A 22,696-nucleotide genomic window follows, 5' to 3' on the forward strand; every position below is an offset into this window, starting at 1 on the left:
TCAGACCTGGGTCTGTCTCTGCTGATCTCAGGACATTAAATAAAGTTCCTGTGTGAGTTCATCATCAGACTCCATTGGACCATCTCCTCCCCACGTAAACGACACACACATGTCATATCATCAGACCAGGCCATCTTCCTTACATGACTCTGTGTTCCAGTTCTGATGCTCACTGTAGGCGGTTTGGTGGGGTCAGCTTACACACTGGATCAGAGAGTCAGGACATGTAGCTGTTTTGCTAAAAAAGTACTCCACTACAAGAAGCCCACTTCTTCAAATTCAAGTGAGTACATGCTCTAAAGAGAACAAAGCACAAGTACTGCATAAAAAGGGATTTATTAGTCTGTGGCTCTGTACTTTATTATTTCCTTACATTGATGCTGTTGATGAATATCCAGATTTCTTTCACATTTGTTTTATTCATAAAGTTACTGCAGAAATCTGATCAGCTCTTTAGTTTTATTGATGAACAGATTCAAAGAGGAATGGACCTTTGACTAAAACTGGCAGATACATATAGGAAAGTAAAAGTAAATTACAAGTAGCTCAAAGTACTTCAGCAAGCCTATAGTTTAGGGTAAAAGTACCACTAGAAGCTCATTGTCTCTCACTCTGAAGTCAAATAACCTGCAGTTCAGGATAAAGTAAAGAGCAGGAAACAGCAGCTTCCTCATTGCCGTTTGTGTTGCTCTGTTCTATGGTAACGATTCAGTTCTTCTTTGCAAATGACAACAATCAATTGATGCAGAAAAGGTGATTCCAAACCATTTGTGGTGAAATGTGGACTGTGGGCCTCCGTATTGGTTTCAGTGGGCTAGTCTGAGTCAAAAGTCCCAGGATGAGATTTATTCCCACTCTGACCCTGGTGTACAGTTCACCAGTAGATCGGACTCCCACAGACCAGGAACCCTCACAAGACCTGCTCCGACCTGGTCGTCAAATTTTATATGTTCCAAAAACATCAACATCTGACACATCAATTTAGTTACATCCCCCACCCCCTACCCCCACCTGCTGGTTTTTATGCCCCGAATGAGCTGTGAGCATCAAACTTGTTCGTGTGACTAATGGAACGTCCTCCATCACAGACTGGAGGATGAATCTGACCTGACATGTTGTAAATTAAAAGCAGCTGTTGCACAGAGAGAGCGGGAAAATTTTAAGCTGGATGTGAAACAAACACCAATATGGACACGTCCTCAAACTCTGCTGCTGATGGACAGTCTGTATGAATCTGTGGAGTCACTGAAAAACTCAAATCAACTCTGACAGTTCAGAGGAAGATGAGAAAATGTCCTGTACACAACAGAACATATGCAAACATTTATCTATAAACTACCTCCAAACAGAACCCAGTGAACCCAGTTTAATGTCTACAGAACAAAAGCAGTTCTTCTGTCATGTAATCATCTGAAATCATCTGAAACCGATTGTTGATTGAAAACAAAAAGTCAGATGGTTCAGTGTGGAGGACACAGATTTTGACTCGTCAGATCACAGGACAGTTCCCCTCAGCCTAAATAAGCTTACAGTGTCCCAGTTTTTTTGAACACAGGGCTGTAAACTCTGCAGTGTTTGGACCTTTTCCTGTGATAGACTATTGGCTTGCTCAGTGTAAACACACTCACGCACACACACACACACACACACACACACACAGATGACAGCAGAACTGTTCGACCCCCAGGAAGAAACTTGGAGTTCATGATCTTGCTGAAGGGCACTTCAAAGGTGGGAATCAAACCTCCTACCCCATGACTGGTGGACAACCTCTTCCACAGCTGAACCACCTTACATGAAAGGTGTCTCCCACCGTTTACCAGGTGACAGCTGGGACCAGCTCCAGCAGTTTAGATAATATATCAGGACTTTTTACTTCAGAGTGTCAGTGTTTTTTCCTTCTTGGATAAAATACACCTCCTTTCCTAAGAAAGTGCACTTCACTGCCAGATAAACAATGGTGTCGTCAGCATAGAAATAACACAGATGGAAAATATTGAGGCTTGCCTGCCCACAGAGACCCTGTGTGGGTGTTGTCTCCTGATCTCAGCTGCTGAGTCTGAAAAGTGAGCTATGTGTTATGTCAGAAGGAAAAAGAGCTGAATCAGAAGAAAAGTTCACTTTGTTCTGAACGTCTGCACTGAAATTCTACATTTATGAACTGAGTAAATTATAAGAGTCATCTGAGAGATTTAGAGAAGAAAGTGACTCAGAGACTTCTGGACCAGCAGGAGAGATGTGGACTTTAACAATAGATTCATGTTTTAACTGCAGCTGTAACAACAGTCACATAAATGCTGTGGCTATGTCCTGCTTCAGGGGACATAATTGAGTTTATCTGAATTCAGACCAGACAGTGAATCAGTATTTCATGTCCTTATGTGAGACTCGGGTAAAAAAAAACATATACTAAAACTTTTTACAACTGCAGAGACTCAAACTGGATCATCTTCAAACTCCACCTCAGCTGAGTTCTGTCCAGCAAGATTCAACTTTAAACCCAGACATGAACGTGGGGCTGGTTATTGTTTCTTTGACAGAGACACATCACAGGATGTCTTTTGGGAAAAATCCTCGTCCAGACGTTAACCAGAAACTTTGTGGTTCCTATAGCATCAAACGCTCTACACTAATAAAAGAAAAGTGCTGACAAGGATACATATTCATTGTATTTTTACTCGCTTCTGGTGTCCCTGCTCTAGTTTGTGTCCACAGATGTGAAATGTCCTTTGAACCAGTGAATGGAAACTTGTCCTGTGTCTGTCTGAGGTGAGGAATATCTCAGGTTTTACTGCAGTGTTTCACACAGTGGTGATGCTGCACTGAAAACAGACACAGTAGAACATTTATTACATAAGGACAGGAGATGGACAAATAGTATAAAAGACTAACCACCCAGTTAGTCCACTTACAGTGTTTGCTCTCAAAATGGAAAATAATATTAAACCTCTTTAATGTCTCACAACTAGGGTGGTCACTCTGGGACTTTGAGCTGTTTGATGGCCTAGAACAGGGAGAAAACGTAGGAGCAGACACAAGAAAACACGGCAGAGAGTCCAGGACCAGATCTCAGGCAAACAGTGACAAATTCCAAGGAGCAGCTGAGGGAAACAGGTCAAAATTGAACATCTGAGCAAAAACCAAGTGACTACAGTCAGGAAGTGTCTGCTACAGTAGGACTGGGAAGACACAAAGACAAACTTAACAGGGAGAGCCCTGGCTAAATACTGGAAAACTAATCTGTGAGATGGAAACAGGTGTGTGTGGGACATCTGTTGGCTGATGGACAGAGAGACAAACTGATGTAAGCTAACAGCTCAGTGGAACTGGGTTCTAGTCTGACCCTCTGGGACCTTTTCTGCACTGTAAAAATTAACTTTAATTAAATTACTGACTTAATTTAAATTAGAGTATTTTTTTTTTCCCTGCTGTAACATTAAAGGTTGTGTTTGTATGATTGATGATTCTGTTTAGAACCAGATGGACCAAGAGAAACTAGGCAGAATAAGAGGAACCAGTCGGTCCGAAATTAACCAGGACTGAACCCACTACGTCCTGTTCCAGTCCAGTGTAGCCTCACTGGAACCAGTGGCTCAGTGCAGAAGGAAGCATCTGTTTACCGGGTTTGGTTCTGTCTCTAAAAAACTGATGAGTGACTGTTCAGGTTCAGATTACACAGAGTTGAGCTTCAGTGCAGACTGTCCCTTTAATCCTGAATGTGTCTGTGTAGGACAAAGGAGACCGGTCAACAGAGTTGACTGTGTAATTTACAGAGATTCTATAAAAGAATCTTTCTGGGAGACACAGTAAGGTTCATGAACATGTCCTCAAAGTTTTTAATAAATCTGCTGCACGAAACAGTACAAATACACATTATGTTTGTGTCCCAAAACGTCACAGCCCAGATTCATGGACCTGTCTTTTTAAGAACCACATTCTGTCTTAGAGCTCATGTGTCCTCCACAGACGCTGTCAAATACTGAGTGTCTGCTCATCTCCTGTGTTTGTGTGTGTGCTCATGAGTACATTTTGTCAGCATGAGGACAGTCCTCACTTCCTGGCAGCTCAAAAAACTTGGTCTTAGAGTTAAGGTTAGTTTAAGGCGTTTTTTGGGGAATGTCAGCGAATGTCCTCACAAAGATCCTGTAGCTGGACGCAGTGTGTGAGACACACAGAGCTGCTTTGTTTTCAGATGGAAGATGTTTCCTGCAGATGTTCCCAGAGGTCAAATGTCACTTCTGTGTGTGTGTGTGTGTGGGGGGGGGGGGGGGGGGGGGGCTTCACATAGACATCTGTCTTTCGATCTCTGTGAGTACACACTAACATGATACCGTCCCTCACCCTACCACCCTGACCTTAACCTTTGGCCAAAGTTCCGCTCCCCCCACACACACCCAAAGACCCCCTCAACCTAAACCTGGTTCTAATCTGAGCCCTGAAGCAGACAAAATCTCCCCACAGCGACAGAAGGATCCAGTCATGTTCCATCAGTCTATGACTATCCCTGCCTGTCTGTCCTGAAGGAAAGATGCCCCCCCCCCCCCAAAAAAAAATGTATAAGCAGGTTGTTGTTGTTGGACTGGAACAAAACCCCCCTAGACAGTATTTGTGTGCTTTGCTCTCAGGTAGAACTGACAGCAGGACTTATCATATCTTAATCATAAGAACCAAATGCTGCACACAAAGTTTTACACCATCACAGGGACTCAGTGTTCATTCCCTTATTATGTCACGTTCCTACAACATGAGGATCATGCACAGACAGACATATAGTGCCCCCCTCTGCTGGAGACAGGAAACAAACTGCTGAGTGTTTGTGATCAGTCACTCAGCCCAACATTGTTTCTGCAGCAGCAGATGTTGATGGTGGGAACTGACAAACGTTACGTGTCTAAACGGACTGAGCTAAAATGTAAAAGAGGACAAAAGATGAAATATGATTAAAAAAAACCTCAATGAATATAGTTGTTAAAATAAAGAGGATTCTCTTTGTAGACATGTAATAAACAAAAGTACGTTTTAGGCATCGACTCAATAAAGTGTCTGACCTGAGGCTGGATCCCCAATCCTAAGGTTCCAAAGCCCCCAAAGATCTTGATCATTTAAACTATAGCAGATCCTGGTACTCTGTGTTTACGTATCAATTAAGGCAGTATTAATACTTCATATGAAGTAACAGCTGATGGAGAAACATGTGAATCCCTGAGCATCCTGAAACTGGTTCTATGTTTATTTTTGTTTCTGGGCGCTTTTGCTATTCATCCCAGGAAATCCAACACCTCGGACACCTGATCTGTGCACCGTTCCACCTCAGCAACAGGTGCCACTTACCTGTGCTGCTGTGCATTCAGGGGCCATCTGTAAACATCAGTTCAGTGGCTTTCCAAGTTCTGTTTCTGGTCAAGGAGTCAGAGAAAACAGGATGAGATGGGTTGTTGTTACCGTATTTTAAAAACCAACTGAGACATTTATCCGGGGGTCCAGGCCAAGAAAAGTGGGAACCACAAGAAGCTGGAATCAGAACAATCAGCTGAGAGTCTCTGAGTCTCATTATAAAATATTCAAATATACTGAACCATGAAAAGTGGGAGTCACAGTCATTTACAGTTAGTCTGAGAAACATCAGCCTGAGATCTTAATATTTACTGCAGTACCTAAAGGCAACAACCTTCCCATGGAATCTGGATCAAAGATGGTCTATTGTGAGGAGGAGTCACTCGTTTACTACATCAGGAGGCTAAAGCAGTGGTGAACAATGTCTATACTCAAATAAGTGAGTGTGTCTAATTCTAGTCAGCAATCTGTGTGCGGGGTTTGCATTAACTGGAGCCTTTATAAGGAGTTGCTAGGACACCCCAATAATAGGGAATTACAGCAGTTCAGTCTAGAAGTAACAAATGCATGGACTAGTTTTTCACCATGACTTTGAGGCTGTATGTTCCTAAGTTTGGTGGAATATGCTGTTCTAGAGATTCATATATGTGTGAGGAGAAGGAAAACTCCTGGTTAAAAAAAGCCACTGAGGTTCCTCACAGTAATACTGGAGGACAAAGTTATGCCGTCTACAGTAAATACAAGGTTAGACACAATATTTCTAAGATTTTTAGGCCCAAAAACTCTTGGGTTGGTGGTAATATTATGTCACTAGAGACACAAAGAGAGACACTGAGGCTTTGTCTTTGTCTTTAGTTTGCTTTTAATCTTACATCCCCACATCACTATTAGCTGGTAGAAGTACTTACACTTTGACCCTGACCTGGTCTGTAATGTCCAACACGTCTCAGTCTCCGGTTCTTCATTCTTGGCCATCTTCTCCTTGTTTTTTTGGTTAACATGTCCCCAGCAGATGTTCTTGTTCTGTACAGTGACCGTCCTACAGTGGACAGGTCAGGTGGACAGGTTAAACTAGAAATCTGACACAAGACAATACAACCACAGACTCAAATAAAACTAAAACCAAGTCTCCTCAAAGTAAAAAACTAATGGCCTGAAGAAGAAAAACAAATCAGGTGAGCTTGTGACAGAAGGTGTGATGAAGCCTAGGAAAAGTCAGCCACAGAGACAAGACAGAAGGTGATGGACTCGTTGCTTCCTGAAGGTAGAGGCAGAGTGATAGCTCTTCCGGTGGAGTCCCGTCTGCTGTGGGAGCAGAGCAGATAAAAGGAGCTGCTCTTCTGCTCCCAGCATCAAACCTAGTTGGTCCAGTAGCTTTGGTACGCATTAATGTGAAGCGGAACTTCCGGTTTTATCCGATTTCTGTCGGAGCGGAGCGGAGATGCCAGTACAGATCCCGGACGACTCAGACTTTACTTCGTTCAAAGACCAGTGTCTGAGCACCGACGGATGGATCGGCCGCTACAACAAGGGAGGGGTGACGGTGTGGTGCCGGGAGGAGGAGAGCAAGACGGTCCAGAAACTCAAGGTGAGCGGAGGCGAGGTCCGGTCGTTCAGGTAGTTTATGTATTTCTCACAGTTCAGTCCGAGTAAAACTCACCTGGAGCAGACACAGGTACAAATAACAAGTATTTAAATAAAAATAAATAATTTAAATAAATAAAAAAACTATCAGAATATTAGACATAAACTTTAGTCACTTACTATACTGTACTTGTACTTCGGTATTTTATATTGCAGAGAATACTTTTGTACTTCAGAATGATTACTTCTTTATAAAAACATGAACTATGATAACATCGTACAGGCTTTTTACTGCAACAATATACTGCATCTCTGTAAATCTTCAGTAAATAGGATTAGTAATCGTTTGACAGCAGAAAGTTTTTCCTCAGGATCCACTAACTAGTTTAAACAGATGGATCAGGTTTTCTGTTTATTTTAGCAGCATGTCCCAGAGTTGGTTTAGTCAGTATGACGGGACCTTGATAAGGTACTATGTGAGAGTTTAAGTGCAGCTTGGTTGAGAGAAAACAGCAGGATTTCATCTGTTACATAACACAAACTCAGACACACTAATACTGTTTTCTATTGTAAACATATGAAAGAAAAGATTCAAATTGACAATATTTGTATTATTTTAAATGTCAGACATCGTGCAGAGCTTCTCAGGGTTCAACTGATGGTCCACTTCTATTTCTGTATCTAAATGTATTCTAACAGAATACTCCACATCATTAGTTATATTTTAGTTACTAGTTCCAGTAAAGTTCTAGTGTCTGATATCAGCTCTTGTGTTCAGGTGATAAGACAGGTCCAAATGAGGAGAAATAAGACCAGCTGTGGCCTCCTCAGCCTCAAGACTCAGTTTAGTTGAAAACACAGACTCTGGAGACTAAAGTATCTAATAATAGAACACATTTCTCTGGCTGAGTAGTTACAGTAGTAATGTAGATACATTACCAGTGAGTAAAAAGTGCTGATCGGTGGATCTAACTGGACATTTGAGCTCCCTGCTGCAGCATAAAGACACACCCTGGACACACACTAATCCTTCCTCACACAGAGGCAGCACAGGTAAATGTTTGCTGGACATGCAGCAGGAACATATGAAGCATAAAACCAACAAGTTACATGTGGAAATGTCGCTGGTTTGGTTTGTGTAGAGAATTTGAAACATCGACACACTCAGACACAGTCAGCATCTGCAGTGAGATTCCACGTTACATTGGCACACTGGGATCAGCTCAGTTTTCTTGCTCCCAGCTGATCTGAGTAAATATTGAGTCAGAATTCATCTGTGTGATTCACACTGTTTCCATCCACTGATACTTGTTCAAACACAGCTGCTGCCATGAGGTTTGGACCAGACTAGGTTTGCTATGTTCTGATCAGTTGATTGATGTGATGGTTCCACTTCCTGTTTGCTCACAGTAATGTCCACATGTTTGTGGACTTCGCGTCCGACGCTTAATGACTTTGGTGTTTTCTTATGATTAATGCTTGATGAGAAGAGTCATCGTGTGCGCTACATTTATGTGAACACAAAGTGCTTCTTCTTTCTTTACGGTCTTTTGTTTAGCACCCAGAGCCGGTCACCATAGCAACAGCTGTTATTATCGCACGACAGCTGACAGATGCGGTGTGTGTTGCTATGTCCCACCCGGTGGGACCTTTATAAACAGTTGATAATAGGCTGTGAACTGTGAACTCCCACACACCCACCGTCACCTTCAGCATGCTGAAAAATTCAGAGCGGAAAATAAAACGTAGGTCCTGGAAACCCGACAACAGAGACATGAACCAGTTTACAGCTTATGTTTCTGTACTGGAGCTTTTCCAGTTTATCCCACTCCAGTCAGTGGTTACTAGTTAGTTGTCCTTACAACGTATTTCTGTGGTCTACTTTCAAAGACAAAAGATTCTCTGCAGGAGCTCTTGAACGTCAGGACTCAGGTCCTCCATCTGTTCCCCACCAGTCTCAGTCACTGCTATCTCCAGTTTGTCCAGTGCCAGATACTCTAAACCTCAGATCATTTCTTCTTTATTGTTCTACGTCTTTGCTGTGAACAGTGACCACAGACTTAATAGTTCTTCCAGTGACGTGATGTTTTTTTCTCTCCTGAATCTTTGTCAGTGTCTGATGTGCAGCAGCTGAAGCTGTTGGTTTGTTAACTTTCACTCTTGACAGAAAGATGAGAGATGGACAGTGTCACAGTGTCCTCATGCCCAGAAACTGCAGACACACACAGTGATGTTGTTGTTTATGATCACACACTCTAATCCTGCTCACAGTGAATCTACTGTTTCTACTGGGTCTTTATTCTCTGGGCGATTAAGATGTGGAATATGTGAAATTACAGACACACAGTTGATGAAGTTTCACTGGGTTTTAAGCTCCTTTTTTTCTCCACTAATGTGATATTCACACCAATTTACAACAATTTTCTCTTTACATTAGAAAGACATTACAGAATGACCACCTTGTGCATAGCTCAAGCGTAAGAAATCTTCAACAGAACCAAGCTCAGGGTGGGGGTCCACAACAGAAACACCTACTCCAGACAGTGTTTTGATCTAAAGTCAATCTGAGGAAGATTGACTCACTGGAGCTGTCTTCCTGCCCTTCATACTTGGTCTGTGTGGTGCTAGAACCTGTGTTAACTTACATTGTATATGATCTGAGAAAGGCCCTCACAGTAACAGTGAATGTGTCAGAATCTGTGAAGGTTGAAGAGAGAAAAGCTGACGTGTAATTAATGTAGAAAACGAGCTGATCTGTGGTTCATGACTCCTCAGATAGAGTTTACATTTAAATGTAGTCATTTAACAGACGCTTTTATCCAAAGCGACTTACAAGTGAGGTACAAGGCAAGCAAAAATCTAAGTCAAAGAGCAAATATCACAGCAAAGTCCTATCAGAAAAATGTTCACATTTCACGAGATGCAAGTGAAAAAAAGAGCAGAAAAGTATTTATTTTTATTAAATAGATTTAACTACATAGGAAGATTTCTGTTTTCAGCAGTTTTTTGAATATTAAGAGTGAGTCTGCTGAGCGTGCAGAGTTTGGGGACTCGTTCCACCATCATGAGATCACAATGTTAAATGGTCTGCACTTATATAGCACAATGTTTTACCTGAAGATGACCACACACTGCTTCAGCAGAGCTGAGCATGATGGTGGACATTTTCAAAATTCAGGATGTCTTTTTGGAGCAACAAGGTGGTTCTTCTCACACATGAATTATTAAAATGTGATGACATCTGAACACAAATCAATCCCCCATACACAACTCCGTGTACAACAACTGACTGATTAGCCCTAGACAGTTTGGGATGTCAGAGTCAGATGATGGATATCATATTCAGAAAACTATTAATTTCAGGGGAATAAACAGCCATTTAACAGCCTTCACATACTGACCTGCTGATCATTATGACTACACACTAATCTCATAACCACTAATGTCAATGTTTGCCAGCCTCATCATGGAGGTAATGAACGAGTTTGTGTAACGGTTTGTTTTCACCTAAGGGGGAGATGGAGATCTCCATCGCTGATGTTAGAGATTAATTGTGGACCTGGATGTAGGGGAGAGTTAGAGTTTTGAACCTGATGAAGCCAGTGCACTGATCTGAACAGTTGTAGGACATGTGTACTTTTTGGTTGATTAAAAATGAGATGCGCAACTGCATTTTGGATCATCTAGAGGGTTTGATTATGTGCTGGGAGCTCTTTCAACAGGGACATTCCAGTCATCGATATGAGATATGACCAGTATCTGCACATTGAGTTGGGTTGTATATTCAGAAAGGTAGAGACTGATCTTTCTGAATGTGTAGAGGACAGGTCTGCTGCCTGAGAGACAGATATGTGGTCATTAATGATGACGTCACTTAAGATCCTAAGTTGATCCTGATGTTGTCTTGTATTGAAGATCCGACTAGGAAGACTAGAACTTCTGTCTGGGAGAGGTTGAGTTGAAATGTCTTTCTTTCATCCAAGCAGAGACATCAGTGAGACAACGCTGTATTCTCTGCAGAGCTATAATAGGAAGAATTGTGTGAGTGGAGGAACAAACCCAGGGATGTGGTATAGATGGAAGAAAAGGGAGGACCAAGAACTGAACTCTAGAGTGCACAAGTGGATAGTCTGTGAGATTTAGAAACTCCTGGGGTATCAGGTGAGGAGTGAGTTCAGTCTGTTAGTTTGAAATATGGGGGTGAAGTTAAAACAATGTTCATGAAAAACATTTGTCTCGGTCAGACGTGTTGTATCTCTCCAAAAGTTTAACCAACTTTTTTTAGTTCCAGAGTGAGACATGAAAAATCCAAACTACAGAAAGACGCTTCTGTGTAAAGACTGAGCCTGAGCGCAGACAGAAGAAGTGTCTCTCACGGAAGTTTGACAGTCTGCTGCTGAGTGATAAAGACATAAAGCTCAGGACTTCATGAATGATTAACGCTGCAGCAGAGCTGTGCTGATTGAGTTACATGGAGCATTTCACTGGGTCCACCGTCACAATATCTGATGACTGCAGCTCAGTCAAGGCCAACGCTTCTGTAAGATAACAGCAGTGGAAAAAGGTGACGTCCTACAGTAAGCAGCTGTCTCACAAGACGTCAACTAGACCCTGAAAGGGAAGACAGAAATTCTTTGTTTCTCATAAACAAGATAAAGTGTAGTGAGCTGTGAGAGAGAAGATGATGAAAACAAAATGAAATTAAATATTGTCCAATTTAAGATGCAGCAAAGATCCATGAGGAAAGACATTAGTTGAGTTTAAAGTGTAAGAAATTATGCAGCAGTTGAAATAGAGCAGCAGCATCTCTGATCAGAAGAGGTTGTGGCTTCACCAATTTGGTTTGCAGTGCAGCAAATAATTTGAATCAGTCTGATACTGAACCAGTATGAAGGAGGAGGTCAGTGACATGACAATGATTCATTCACTCTAAACCATACTGCTGTGTAATGGTTTCCCAAATTAAAATATTCTTGCAGCTAATATTAAAGATGTTTCAATAGATTTGGTTAAATGTTTGTAAAATCCGTTCAGCATTTAAAGGGGTTAAAAATGTGGCTATGATTTAATAATCAATCTAGGTGTTAAAAATGTGGCTATGATTTAATAATCAATCTATCGATGTGTTTGGTGCTGAGTATAATGAAATAATGATAGAGCAGCAGGTGTTGGTTACATAGTTTCATTACATTTGTCTGTGATGTATAGATGAGGAAGTACTTAAACAGAAAACATCGAAGGACCTAAAATGGAGCCCTGTGGAACACCAGGTCAGCAAAGGATGAACCTACAAACAGAGAGTTGTCCTGTGTTCAAGGTTCTTTGGGAATCAGAGTAAATCAGCATCACAGATTCTGACCGTTTTCTCAGCAGGAAGCTGATGCCTCTGAGCAAGGCATCTTATGTTCAGGGGTCTAACATCACAACTGTTATCAGAAAAAAGCCTGTCACTTCAAACTCTTTCAACCACATTGTCTTCCCTTCAGCTGCAGCTTTCATTCAGTCTGAGCCCTGTCTCAGTGTCTCAGTAGGAAGGATGAAGGATCGTCCAGATATTACACAACACATCCTACACTGCTGCATTTATAACTCCGCTTGTTTCTGCAGCACAATCATACTCTTCTCTTCAGTGAGTGTCAGAAATATAATCGGCTGATTTAATGCTCAGTAAAAAACATTAAGCCCACATAGTAGATCTTCACTCAGTGTTAACATCATGGTGTTGCACAATCTGGCTTCAAAATACTGTGTCAGCATCCTGCTCAGGGAGAACAGATGAGGATCAGTTCAACATGCATGTCAAACATTATAAAGTACTTGTATAGGTGGCCTGGTGGTAGAGCAGTGGTAGAGCAGTAGGATAGGATGCAGAAGTCTGCAGGATCAAATTCCAGCCTACCCACCCGGTGTGTCCCTAAGCGAGACACTCGGAGACGAACAGTTTATATGTGTGTTTTTATTTGCTGCAGCAGCTCAATTGTTACTAACCACTGATATAAGGAGACATGAACATGTGTTAAAACTACACATAAAGTCAACACACAGACCCAACACCTGAGAGTGCACTGCTCCTCACTGACAGATGATGGTCAAAGAAGTACCCACATCTCTGAACGGTCAGGCTCAATCATATATAGAAGACCTCATAGCACCATATCATCCCAGTAGACCACTTCGATCTCAGAATGCAGGCCTACTTGTGGTTCCCAGAATTTCCAAAGTTAGAATGGGAGGTAGAGCCTTTAGCTATCAAGGTCCTCTCCTGTGGAACCAGCTCCCAGTTCAGATTCGGGAAGCAGACACCCTCTCTACTTTTAAGTCTAGGCTTAAAACCTTCCTCTTTAATAAAGCATATAGTTAGTTATAGTTATGCTGCCATAGGCTTAGACTGCTGGGGGACACACCCCCGATGCACTGAGCTCCTTTCCTCCTCTTGACCATCTCTCCTCTCCTCTCATCCAGCAATTGTCACCACTGTATGTCATTAACTCTGTGTGTTCTCTCCCGTAGTTGTCTTTGTCCTTCTCTGCCCCCCTCTTTCTGTCCCTTTCTACAGGTGTCCCCGGCTTTGAAGCTGTGTGTCTTCCAGCGTGCACCTACTGGTCCTACCAATCTGCCCGATGTCTTGTTGTTGCTTTTTGTTGCTCCGTTCTTTTCTCTCTCCCCTTTCCACTCACCCCAACCGGTCAAGGCAGATGGCCGTCCACCCTGAGCCACCACTGAGCTCCTTTCCTCCTCTTGACCATCTCTCCTCTCCTCTCATCCAGCAATTGTCACCACTGTATGTCATTAACTCTGTGTGTTCTCTCCCGTAGTTGTCTTTGTCCTCCTCTGTCCCCCTCTCTCTGTCCCTTTCTGCAGGTGTCCCCTCGGCTTTGAAGCTGTGTCTCTTCCAGCGTGAAGCTAATGATCCTACCAATCTGCCCGATGTTTTGTTGTTGCTTTTGTTGCTCTGTTCTTTTCTCTCTCCCCTTTCCACTCACCCCAACCGGTCGAGGCAGATGGCCGTCCACCCTGAGCCTGGTTCTGCTGGAGGTTTCTTCCGTTAAAGGGAGTTTTTCCTCTCCACTGTTGCCTATGGCTTGCTCCAGGGGGAATTGTTGGGTTCTCTCTATACATCTTTATAATCTTGAATTTATTTTGTAAAGTGCCCTGAGATGACTTTGTTGTGAATTGGCGCTATATAAATAAAGTTGAATTGAATTGAATCTTCTATTGCAGTAAAAGTATCATTATTAGAGTAGTGTTTATCTCATAGGGACTGAAGGAAATGTTACTGAACTGTTGTACTCAAGATGAGCACGAAACCAGAACTGTTGTTTTGCCGGTTTGTTTGCCTCAAGCAAATTATCTGGAAGTTAACAACATATTATCTGGAAGTTGACTCATGTCAACAGAACTAAATTCTTCTTGGGTGGGAATATGTCACTGCTCATCCAATTAGTGTTTTAATTCTGCGCCCCCAAGGGGGGGGGGGGGGGGGGGGGGGGGGGGGGGGGGCACCCCACTGGCCCCCCTTTATTGGCCCCCCTTTATTAATATGATTAATACATCATATTCAGTTCATACAAACCCTACAGTCTTCAATTAAGACATAAATGAAAAACGCAATAAATGAATAAAGAAATGTACACCCCTGCTGCCCACCAGTTTCAACTGACTGAGGCACTGGCTCAATCAGCAATTCCAATCTCCACCTCTGGAGGTGGTAATGTGCTGAAGGGAGTGCAGTCTGCTGACCAGTCAGAGGAAGAACAAGAAACAGACAGCTGTAAGTTTAATTAAATTGAAAAGAAACAGTAATTTAACAATGTTTTTAATTTATTATGAAAGAATTGGAGTTTTTGGTTTTGAAAACACCCTGTTATTTAATTTTTATTGTTGGATTATGAATAAATGCTTATCAATTTGTTTTGTTCCACCAAGGTGTTGAAACAGCTACAGTCAATCAAGCTGTATTGAAAATAATTTGAAACATTGTGTATTTTTCTAAAATGTTTGTGTGTTTCTCAAAATTGAGGTAAATGTGTTGGATGCATATTGTCTTTTTAATGAAAAACAGTCAAGAGGCTGCAATGCTTAGCCACGGGCTGAACTGAATATGAGATACCACAAGGAAGATCGATTTGATGTGTCACCCTAAGATTCTTACTGGTCAATCCTATGAAAAGTTTCCGGTAATGCCAGTCTTTCAGAGGAAGGTTGGCCAGGAGTCACAGTCCCAAGACCCCTCACTCCCCTAGAAAGGGACCATTAGCTGTGGCTATTTATTTATATACTGCCAGTTCACAACAAAGTTATCTCAAGGCAACAAAGTCATCTCAAGGTTATGAAGGAGCTCTTCAGCACAGAAAGAAAGACTGGGAAAGGGTCAGTCTACATGGTATTGGTTTATCAGGCAGTTTGGATCAGTTCAGATCAAGGTGCTGGTCTGGTTTTGGAGTCCACCTAATGACTCTGTGACTCACTGTTTGTCTCTCTTTGTGTTCAAGATGAGAATAGTGTGTAAGGATGTGACAGCAGAGACGCTGTACGACGTCCTCCATGACACTAGCTATCGCAAGAAGTGGGACACCAACATGATCGACACATACGACATTGGCAGACTGACAGTCAATGCAGACGTGGGATATTACTCCTGTGAGTTCCCCTCAGTGAAGCTTCTCACCGACACTTTGGTTCTCTTCTGCTCTTCTAAGCCGTTAATATGTTTTATGTCTGTGTATGACTGAAGGGAAGTGTCCGAGCCCGCTGAAGAACAGAGACTTTGTGACAATGAGATCCTGGCTTCCGCTCGGCAACGACTACTTGATCATCAACTACTCCGTCAAACACCCGGTGAGAATTCACACATCCAGTTTTCATTACAAACTACTTTGACAGACTGCTGCGCTTCTCTGTCCTACTGCCTCTACATCTTGAGTCACTCTAGAAGTCACTGTTGGTTTCCACAGGGGCCACATTGAGTCCCTAAAAATGCTTCAAGATTTAGGTTTTAAAATATCAAACATTTTTGGTTTATGTTTTAAAACAGCTAGTAATAGAAATAGTAATATAACCCTTTAGAAAGACCTGCTTTACATCCACACTCCAGCGTGTTCTCTTACAGCAGTGCAGATGGAGATTTTCCTAAAAGCAGCTTGAAGAACATGCAGCACTATGTTCGACGCACAAAGTTAACTGCATGGTTCAGTGGTGAACAGCAGAAAAGGGAGCATCAGGATTTGGGCCTGTGCTGCCCCAGGAACTGGACAGCTTCATCGGTAAATTCACAGGTCTTTGTCCAGGTCTCCCATAGGATTATGTCAGGGCATCTGTCCTGAATCTGCTTCAGCTTCAGTACATTTACACTGTTCTTTGGATGCCTTATTGTGTCCACTAGGAAACATGTCTGCATCTTTACTTTGTTTCATGTAATATTTGTTTTATCCTGTAGTTTCCTGCTCACGTCATCTCTTCTAAAGTCATATTTATGTGGTTTTCAAAGAATGTACCTGAATACCAGTTGACTTTTTCTTAAAGTTGCTCAGACTCTTCACTAAGCAGTGATGAGGGTAACAGGGCATGTAATAAAAACTACTTTTCACGGAAAGGTAGTACTAAAGCTCATCATCTCAGCTGAGCCAGCTGCTCAGGAGCAGGTAGTTTAGGTTTAACTGAAGCTGGTTCAGGTGTAGGGGCATCTTACAGCTGTGTCTGTGATATTTAGCAGTTTTTCAGGTAACTGGGGCTTTGTACTGTTCGTTTTATCTTTAATAGGCCCACATGTCCTCCAACCTGTTTGCAGACTGAAGGTTGGACCAGTTGGACCTTTCTTTTACTTTGCTCTCCTGCCTCTGTGAGTTGTTCCACAGCTGGAGGAAGCTACTTTAAAGGAGCTTCAAGCAGTTCTCACATACATAGGTTCTTTACTTTGTCCAGATGTTCTGTGAATGTCTAAGAAGGACAAGTTTTGGAAGGATAGAACTTTTAAAACGCAGACTCTGTCCAGATCAGACTGTATCAGGTAGGTAAAGTAAATGGTGACAGACCTAAATCCAGGAAGCTGGAACATCGGTGAGGCTTGAACCATGCTTTTATCACAGCTTCTCTACTGTTTCTGTCCCTTCAGCAACATCCTCCAAAGAAGGACTACGTCCGAGCTGTGTCTCTGCTGACCGGATACCTGATCCAGTCCAACGGACCCAACTGCTCCACCCTCTACTACCTGACCCAGGTGGACCCCAGGGGTGAGGGCAGGGGACAGGGGATTAAAACTGGCCTTTTCACCAGTCCTCAAACACACCATAAATGTGACTCTGAAATAAGAATCATCTCATGAACAGGTTTGAGACCATAGACTCTCAATGATGTCCTGTTGTGTCCTCTGTGTACTCAGGTTCTTTACCAAAGTGGGTGGTGAACAGAGTCTCTCAGTTTGTGGCTCCAAAGGTAAAACCATCCAGAACTAGTTTTCAATCTACAGTGTGTTTTCATCCTCTGAGATCTGGAGAAATGACCCGTCCCTGTGTCTCTGTCCTCGCAGGCAATGAGGAAAATCTACAAGGCGTCTCTGAAGTACCCTGACTGGAAGAGAAAGCACAACCCGACCCTGAAGCCGTGGATGTTTCCAGAGCAGAACACGCTGCCGTGCATCAGTGCGTCGGAGCTTACGCTGCAGCGAGCTGACTCCCTGGAAAACATCGACGAGAGCGGTCTGAACGAGGAGAAGACGCATCATAGTGATGACGAAGACACTTAAAAGTCCACAGCAATGTGTCCGTCTCGTTCTTTTTCTGTCTGTCTTAATTGCTCTACACAGGAGAAGATGTGGGACTGACCAGACCTGGACCAAACTTCGGCTGAAAATGATTCGATTCTGTTTGTGTCTGTTGCTGTATTTATTCTGTCCAACAGGGGAAAGTCCTGCTTCCTGTTCAGTCAGGGTTAGTATAGGGAACTGAAACCAGCACTGCAGATGCTTACAGCTGTTTGCAGGTCTTTTTATGAGCGTGGAGTCACCAAACAACATGGACCAATCAAGATATTTTAATCTGTTTATGGGATTATTTAGCAGGTAAGTTCCACTGAGGCTAGAAGATAGAAGAACCTTCTTTCATTTAATTTCTCAGAAAACAGGAAACTGTCTGTCCCCAGGGACAAACGTTTTCCACTAAGAAGAGGAAGATATGGGACAGGGCTGCAGCCTACCAGTGTCTTCATTAGTCATAAATCTCATGGGTGTTTTCTTGATAAATGTATATTTTACTCAGTGAAATTTTTGATTGTTTTACTGTGACAACCTACACATATTTAACTTTTGTGTGTGAGAGCTGCTGATTTGAGAAGCTGGAACTGAATTAATTCATAAATAAGTTCTATTGATTTCTATTTGATTAAAGTTTTTGTGTCCAACTTCATTTAACAGAATCAATTAGAATAAATTTGTGGTTTAAATGAATATATAAGAAACTTTACTGACAGGAGCAGAAGACTGAGGCTTGTACCTTTAGGAAGCTCAAAGCACTTTACATGATGCTTCTCACACACCAATGATGATAGATGCCATGCACACTTTTAAACTGTCCCACTGAAACACGAACATCAGAGAAATTTAGTTGTAAATCCATTGTTGATTTATTCTTGTTGTTTCATGACAAGTTTAACATGAGTTTTCCATGATGAGCTTGTCTCAGGTCAATTTTATTTATGTAGCACATTAAAAACACAATGGAAATTTCAGGTGAAGCACAATCAGTAATATGAAACCAAATCAACATCACGTTGGGTGGATTTTACAGTCGACACCTCCCTTCATTGACCTGGATCAGGAACAGCTGAACCCTGCTTCAGTTGTTTGTGTGATCAGGACCAGTTTGTGCTCAAAAATCTGAATCAGGAACAAACAGCAAATCTTCCCTGGTTTGACATAGGACTTAAAGGTCATCAGTTAGATACATCAGAAGGGTCATGTTGGTGCTGATCAGAGTTTTCCTGACTGATCCTTCAGTCCTTTCAACAACAAAATTATGCTTTTAGCTCGTATTCTCTGTTTATGGTGGAGATTGTTTCTATCCCATGAAACGGCTTGTGATACAGATTTCGGCAGAACTTTGAACATTTTCACTTTAGATTAAATGGTTTTAGGAAGAACAAGTCTGACCTGAGTTTAACCTCCTCTGATCATCAGAATAAACAACAAACTTGATGAAGGTCAAGTTAATTCATGTTTCTAACAATGGTTCATTTTTAAAAGAACAGTGGATGTGAGGTTGTGGGAATCTACAGTGCCCCCTGGTGGCCAAAGTTCTTCATTACAGTCTGAAGTTTACTGAGAGAACAAGATCAATCCTACTCACATCAGGCTTTAATTCATGTTCAGTCTAACCTGAGTTTAACAAACCCTGTTAACTGTGTCAGCCCTAAACATTTAAAGTGAAACTTAGGAGGAGGACTGAGTGGTGACTCCACACAGAGACGAGTACACTGCATCTGAATGCAGGACAGACTATTTCTACATTAGTAATGTGACTGATTTCATTATCGTATATAAACTAGAAATGTATAAATCTTTAGGAACCTGCTCATGTTTCAGTGCCTCATCAGGGCCCACAGTGGAGTCTGGTCTCTAAGTCCTAAAGGTGTTTGTCTTTTGTATGTGCACAGAGTGGAGCAGGAACACCTTGTCCTAATAAATACATTAAAATAAATATGCTGCTGAAACAGACCCAGAGCAGAAAGGGCTTCTGTTGCCTGATCAGGGACTAAGCTGTTACAGACCGGTGCAGTTCAGGTTCCTGGAGTTGGCCACTGATTTTCCTGCAGTGATAAGGAAAGCTTTGTGTGACTGCATCCTTTGCTGGGGCCTGAAGAATGCAGCTGGTCTCCGGATCCTCTCTGGGCTGTATTGTCTCGCTTCCTGTTTCCTGTCCCATTGTTGTTTGGGCAGCAAGGAGGAAACTCCACCGCTGTCCAGCTCCTTACTGTTCTCAGAGGACAGGACACAGCGTTCAGCAGGACTTCCTCAGTACTCAGTCCTTCAGCAGACACAGCCTCTATCAGTGAAGGGTACTCTGAGAGGCAATGTCCCGGATCACGGGACCATCTTTCGATTCAAACACTGATTTGGTAATTGAAACAGCAAAATGAGTCTCTCATAACAAAAGCTGCAGAGAGAAAGTGGAACAGGAAATCAAACAGAGACCTGTTCTCCATAAGAAGGGAAGAAAGTGCTCAGTAGACCTGGACCATTTTAGATTCTTTAGAAGCACATTCTGTGGTACTGTACCACAGAATGTGTCTGAGGTATTTTTTGTAAGAATAATTAGACACTCTACAGGGTTTTAAGTTTTTATTGCTTTTGTCTGACTTCGTTTTTGAAGGAAACCACCGTTAGAACCAGTAGAGCTGCAGACAGAGGCATCTCTGCATCTCTTGTAATTTTATGCGAGTGCAGCACTTCAAGTCTAATCCTTCAACCTGAACCACAAATGTGACCAGGTTCTGGTTTCTTGCCTTGTGATGCTCTGCAGTTTTTCATGCAGCATCTTACCTTCCTGATAGTTTTATCTTCAGCAGGTAAAATGTGTATTCAGGTCAGGTGACTGACTTGGCTTTTGAAAACCTCAAATTTCAATCTTTCAGTTTTTTTAAAATTTGAATTGTGAGATTTTTTCCTTAAGCAGCAAAATGTTCTCTGTTCAGACAGTTTCACATGAACAGAAAAGAGAAATAAGATGCAAAAAGAGGGACACAGGGACGGGTCATTTCTCCAGATCTCAGAGGATGAAAACACACTGTAGATTGAAAAAAAGAGAATCAAACTGAGATGAAAACTCACTGCAGCCTGTCGCCTGATCTGTGTAGGATTTACAAGGATTGCAGATGAAAACAGCTGCTCAAACAGAAACACTGGCTAGTTTTAATCTGAGCGTGAAAACTTTTCAGCCCCACACACCTGAATCTGTGACAGGACACAGTGGAAGTTCCCATGAAGCTCCACCTTGACACTCTTTTCAAAATAAAATAACACAACAAATGTCACAGAATAAAGTCAGACACAAAAAAAATAATAAAGTCTTTTATTACATACACATACATACATTATAAATCACATTTCTTTATATGATTCTTTAAACCTTTAAAGTGAATGTGGGAATGATGTGTGTCACCAACTCAACATCAAAATCCTAATAAAGTACATCATAAGATTTTTGGTGGAATCTGAATATGGTTTAATGTCCTGACAAAGTGCAATTATTAAATTTATAGATAAAAGAAAATGAAGTTTACATTTATATTTACTATTTAAAATACTATCATTTTTATATTGATTACATAAATTATATTTTCACAATACGAATTGCTAACCGGAAGCAGTACGTGCTTTCCCACTTTATCAGACATTATTGTGAAATGCCCTGCCAGAAGCTGCAGCAGTCGTTACTCAGAGTAACTTGAAATGACTGATCAGAGTGGAGTCTCTCCTCCCAGTTCTCCCAGTCGGACTTCGAGGTGATTCGGACTATACATGTGTATCAATGTGCGATCCAAAACCCATAGAGACTTAAGAAACTAGGACGGAGACCAGACCGAATCAGGACAAGATCAGAGGTGAGAGACTTAAATGTTTTCGCTGATTAAAGCGTAGCTGGTCTTAGAGTCCCGCTGTTTGTCCCCCGGAGTCCTTCACAGTCTAATGGAGGGCTCCTCTTTATGGATTCTGTCTCTTACTTTAGGTCCTGAATTTTGTTTCTAAGGTATCTAAGCTTCTCTTCCTGAGGGTTGTTGGTGTTTTCCTGTAGCACTGGTTCTGGACTGTCGAGGTTCAGAGTTTTTCGGTGTCTGACACAGTGGAGAGAAAAGGAACCAGAACGGACCCAAACGTGCCTCACCTGTTAGTTGGTCTTAGGATGGGGGACGGCGGATGTGGGTGGTTTTCAGAGAAGGGGTGCTACTTGCCCAGTTTTGCCCAAACAATCTCTGGATTGACATGTGTGCTGGTGTTTGTGGAGCATCTGTGACCTGTTAATTGTGGTCCTGTGTGAACGGTTCCACCCGAAGTCACGAACAGAGGGTTTCACTGCTACATCCCATAATAACAGGTGAAATGTGGTGAGACGTTCAGGGGAGGTGGGAATAACTGGGAGTCTGCAGCACAAACATCCTGTGAAGAGGAAACTCAGCTTCCTGCTGGAGCAGAAGCTTCTCGATGAACCTGGTGAACAGAAATTGTGCTGCTCAGTTTCAAGTAATCATCAGTGATTTCACTGTGACGTCGCTGTGACATCACACAGAATGGTCCCATAGAACCAGGACCCCTCGTCTACAGCGTCTGTGTTGCTGGAGAGGATGATACTAAGTATCATCAGTTTGTTAGTTCAGTGTCTCCTGTTTTCTTCTGTCCCCAACAGAGTTCCTGCATAGTTTTAGTCTGTACCTATGTAAACACAAGGACACTAAACGCTGGTTAAAGGTATCATAGGTATGTGGACTTCCCCCACACTGTTGGTTTTCAATATGCTGTTAAGACAAACCAGTGGGAGACCTGGTAGGAGACTCTGGGGCAAACCCACAACCAGGAAACATGCGGATGTGGATAACATGTCCAAACATGATCAGTTTTGTTTTCAGCCTGACCAAAGACCAGTAAAGAGGATCAAACTAGAGCAGCTCTGCGACTGTGACCACAGGAACCCTCCTGCTCAGTCCTGGTTTACCTGTGCAGATGTTGTTCTGTTTTTGTTCAGTGGGGAGTGTGTAGCCAACCCAGTGGACTCATTATCATCAGATTACAATG

At 42.3% G+C, this 22,696-nt stretch overlaps 2 protein-coding genes across 8 annotated transcripts in view; both read left to right on the plus strand.

Moving 5' to 3' along the window:
• The first annotated feature begins 6,615 nt into the window (after positions 1–6,615).
• stard15 (StAR-related lipid transfer (START) domain containing 15) lies at positions 6,616–18,288 on the plus strand. Its single transcript, XM_067519578.1, has 6 exons — positions 6,616–6,922; positions 15,411–15,558; positions 15,653–15,756; positions 17,030–17,147; positions 17,297–17,349; positions 17,444–18,288. Exons 1-6 carry the CDS (start codon positions 6,776–6,778, stop codon positions 17,657–17,659), a joined length of 786 nt encoding a protein of 261 aa, XP_067375679.1. The 5' UTR covers positions 6,616–6,775; the 3' UTR covers positions 17,660–18,288.
• A 3,050-nt stretch (positions 18,289–21,338) lies between these two features.
• Positions 21,339–22,696, plus strand: part of arap3 (ArfGAP with RhoGAP domain, ankyrin repeat and PH domain 3) — a 36,671-nt gene continuing 35,313 nt past the window's right edge. For 4 of the 7 annotated variants that reach the window (XM_067517788.1, XM_067517787.1, XM_067517789.1 and 1 more), the window contains exon 1: positions 21,340–21,510. The gene's annotated coding sequence lies outside the window, so the exon portion shown is untranslated. Of the gene's footprint in view, positions 21,511–22,696 lie in introns of all 7 variants that reach the window. The other 3 variants (XM_067517792.1, XM_067517793.1, XM_067517790.1) reach the window with 2 other exon arrangements.

Source organism: Channa argus, chromosome 10 (genome assembly GCF_033026475.1).
Source record: "Channa argus isolate prfri chromosome 10, Channa argus male v1.0, whole genome shotgun sequence".
In the NCBI taxonomy this organism is placed as follows: domain Eukaryota; kingdom Metazoa; phylum Chordata; class Actinopteri; order Anabantiformes; family Channidae; genus Channa; species Channa argus.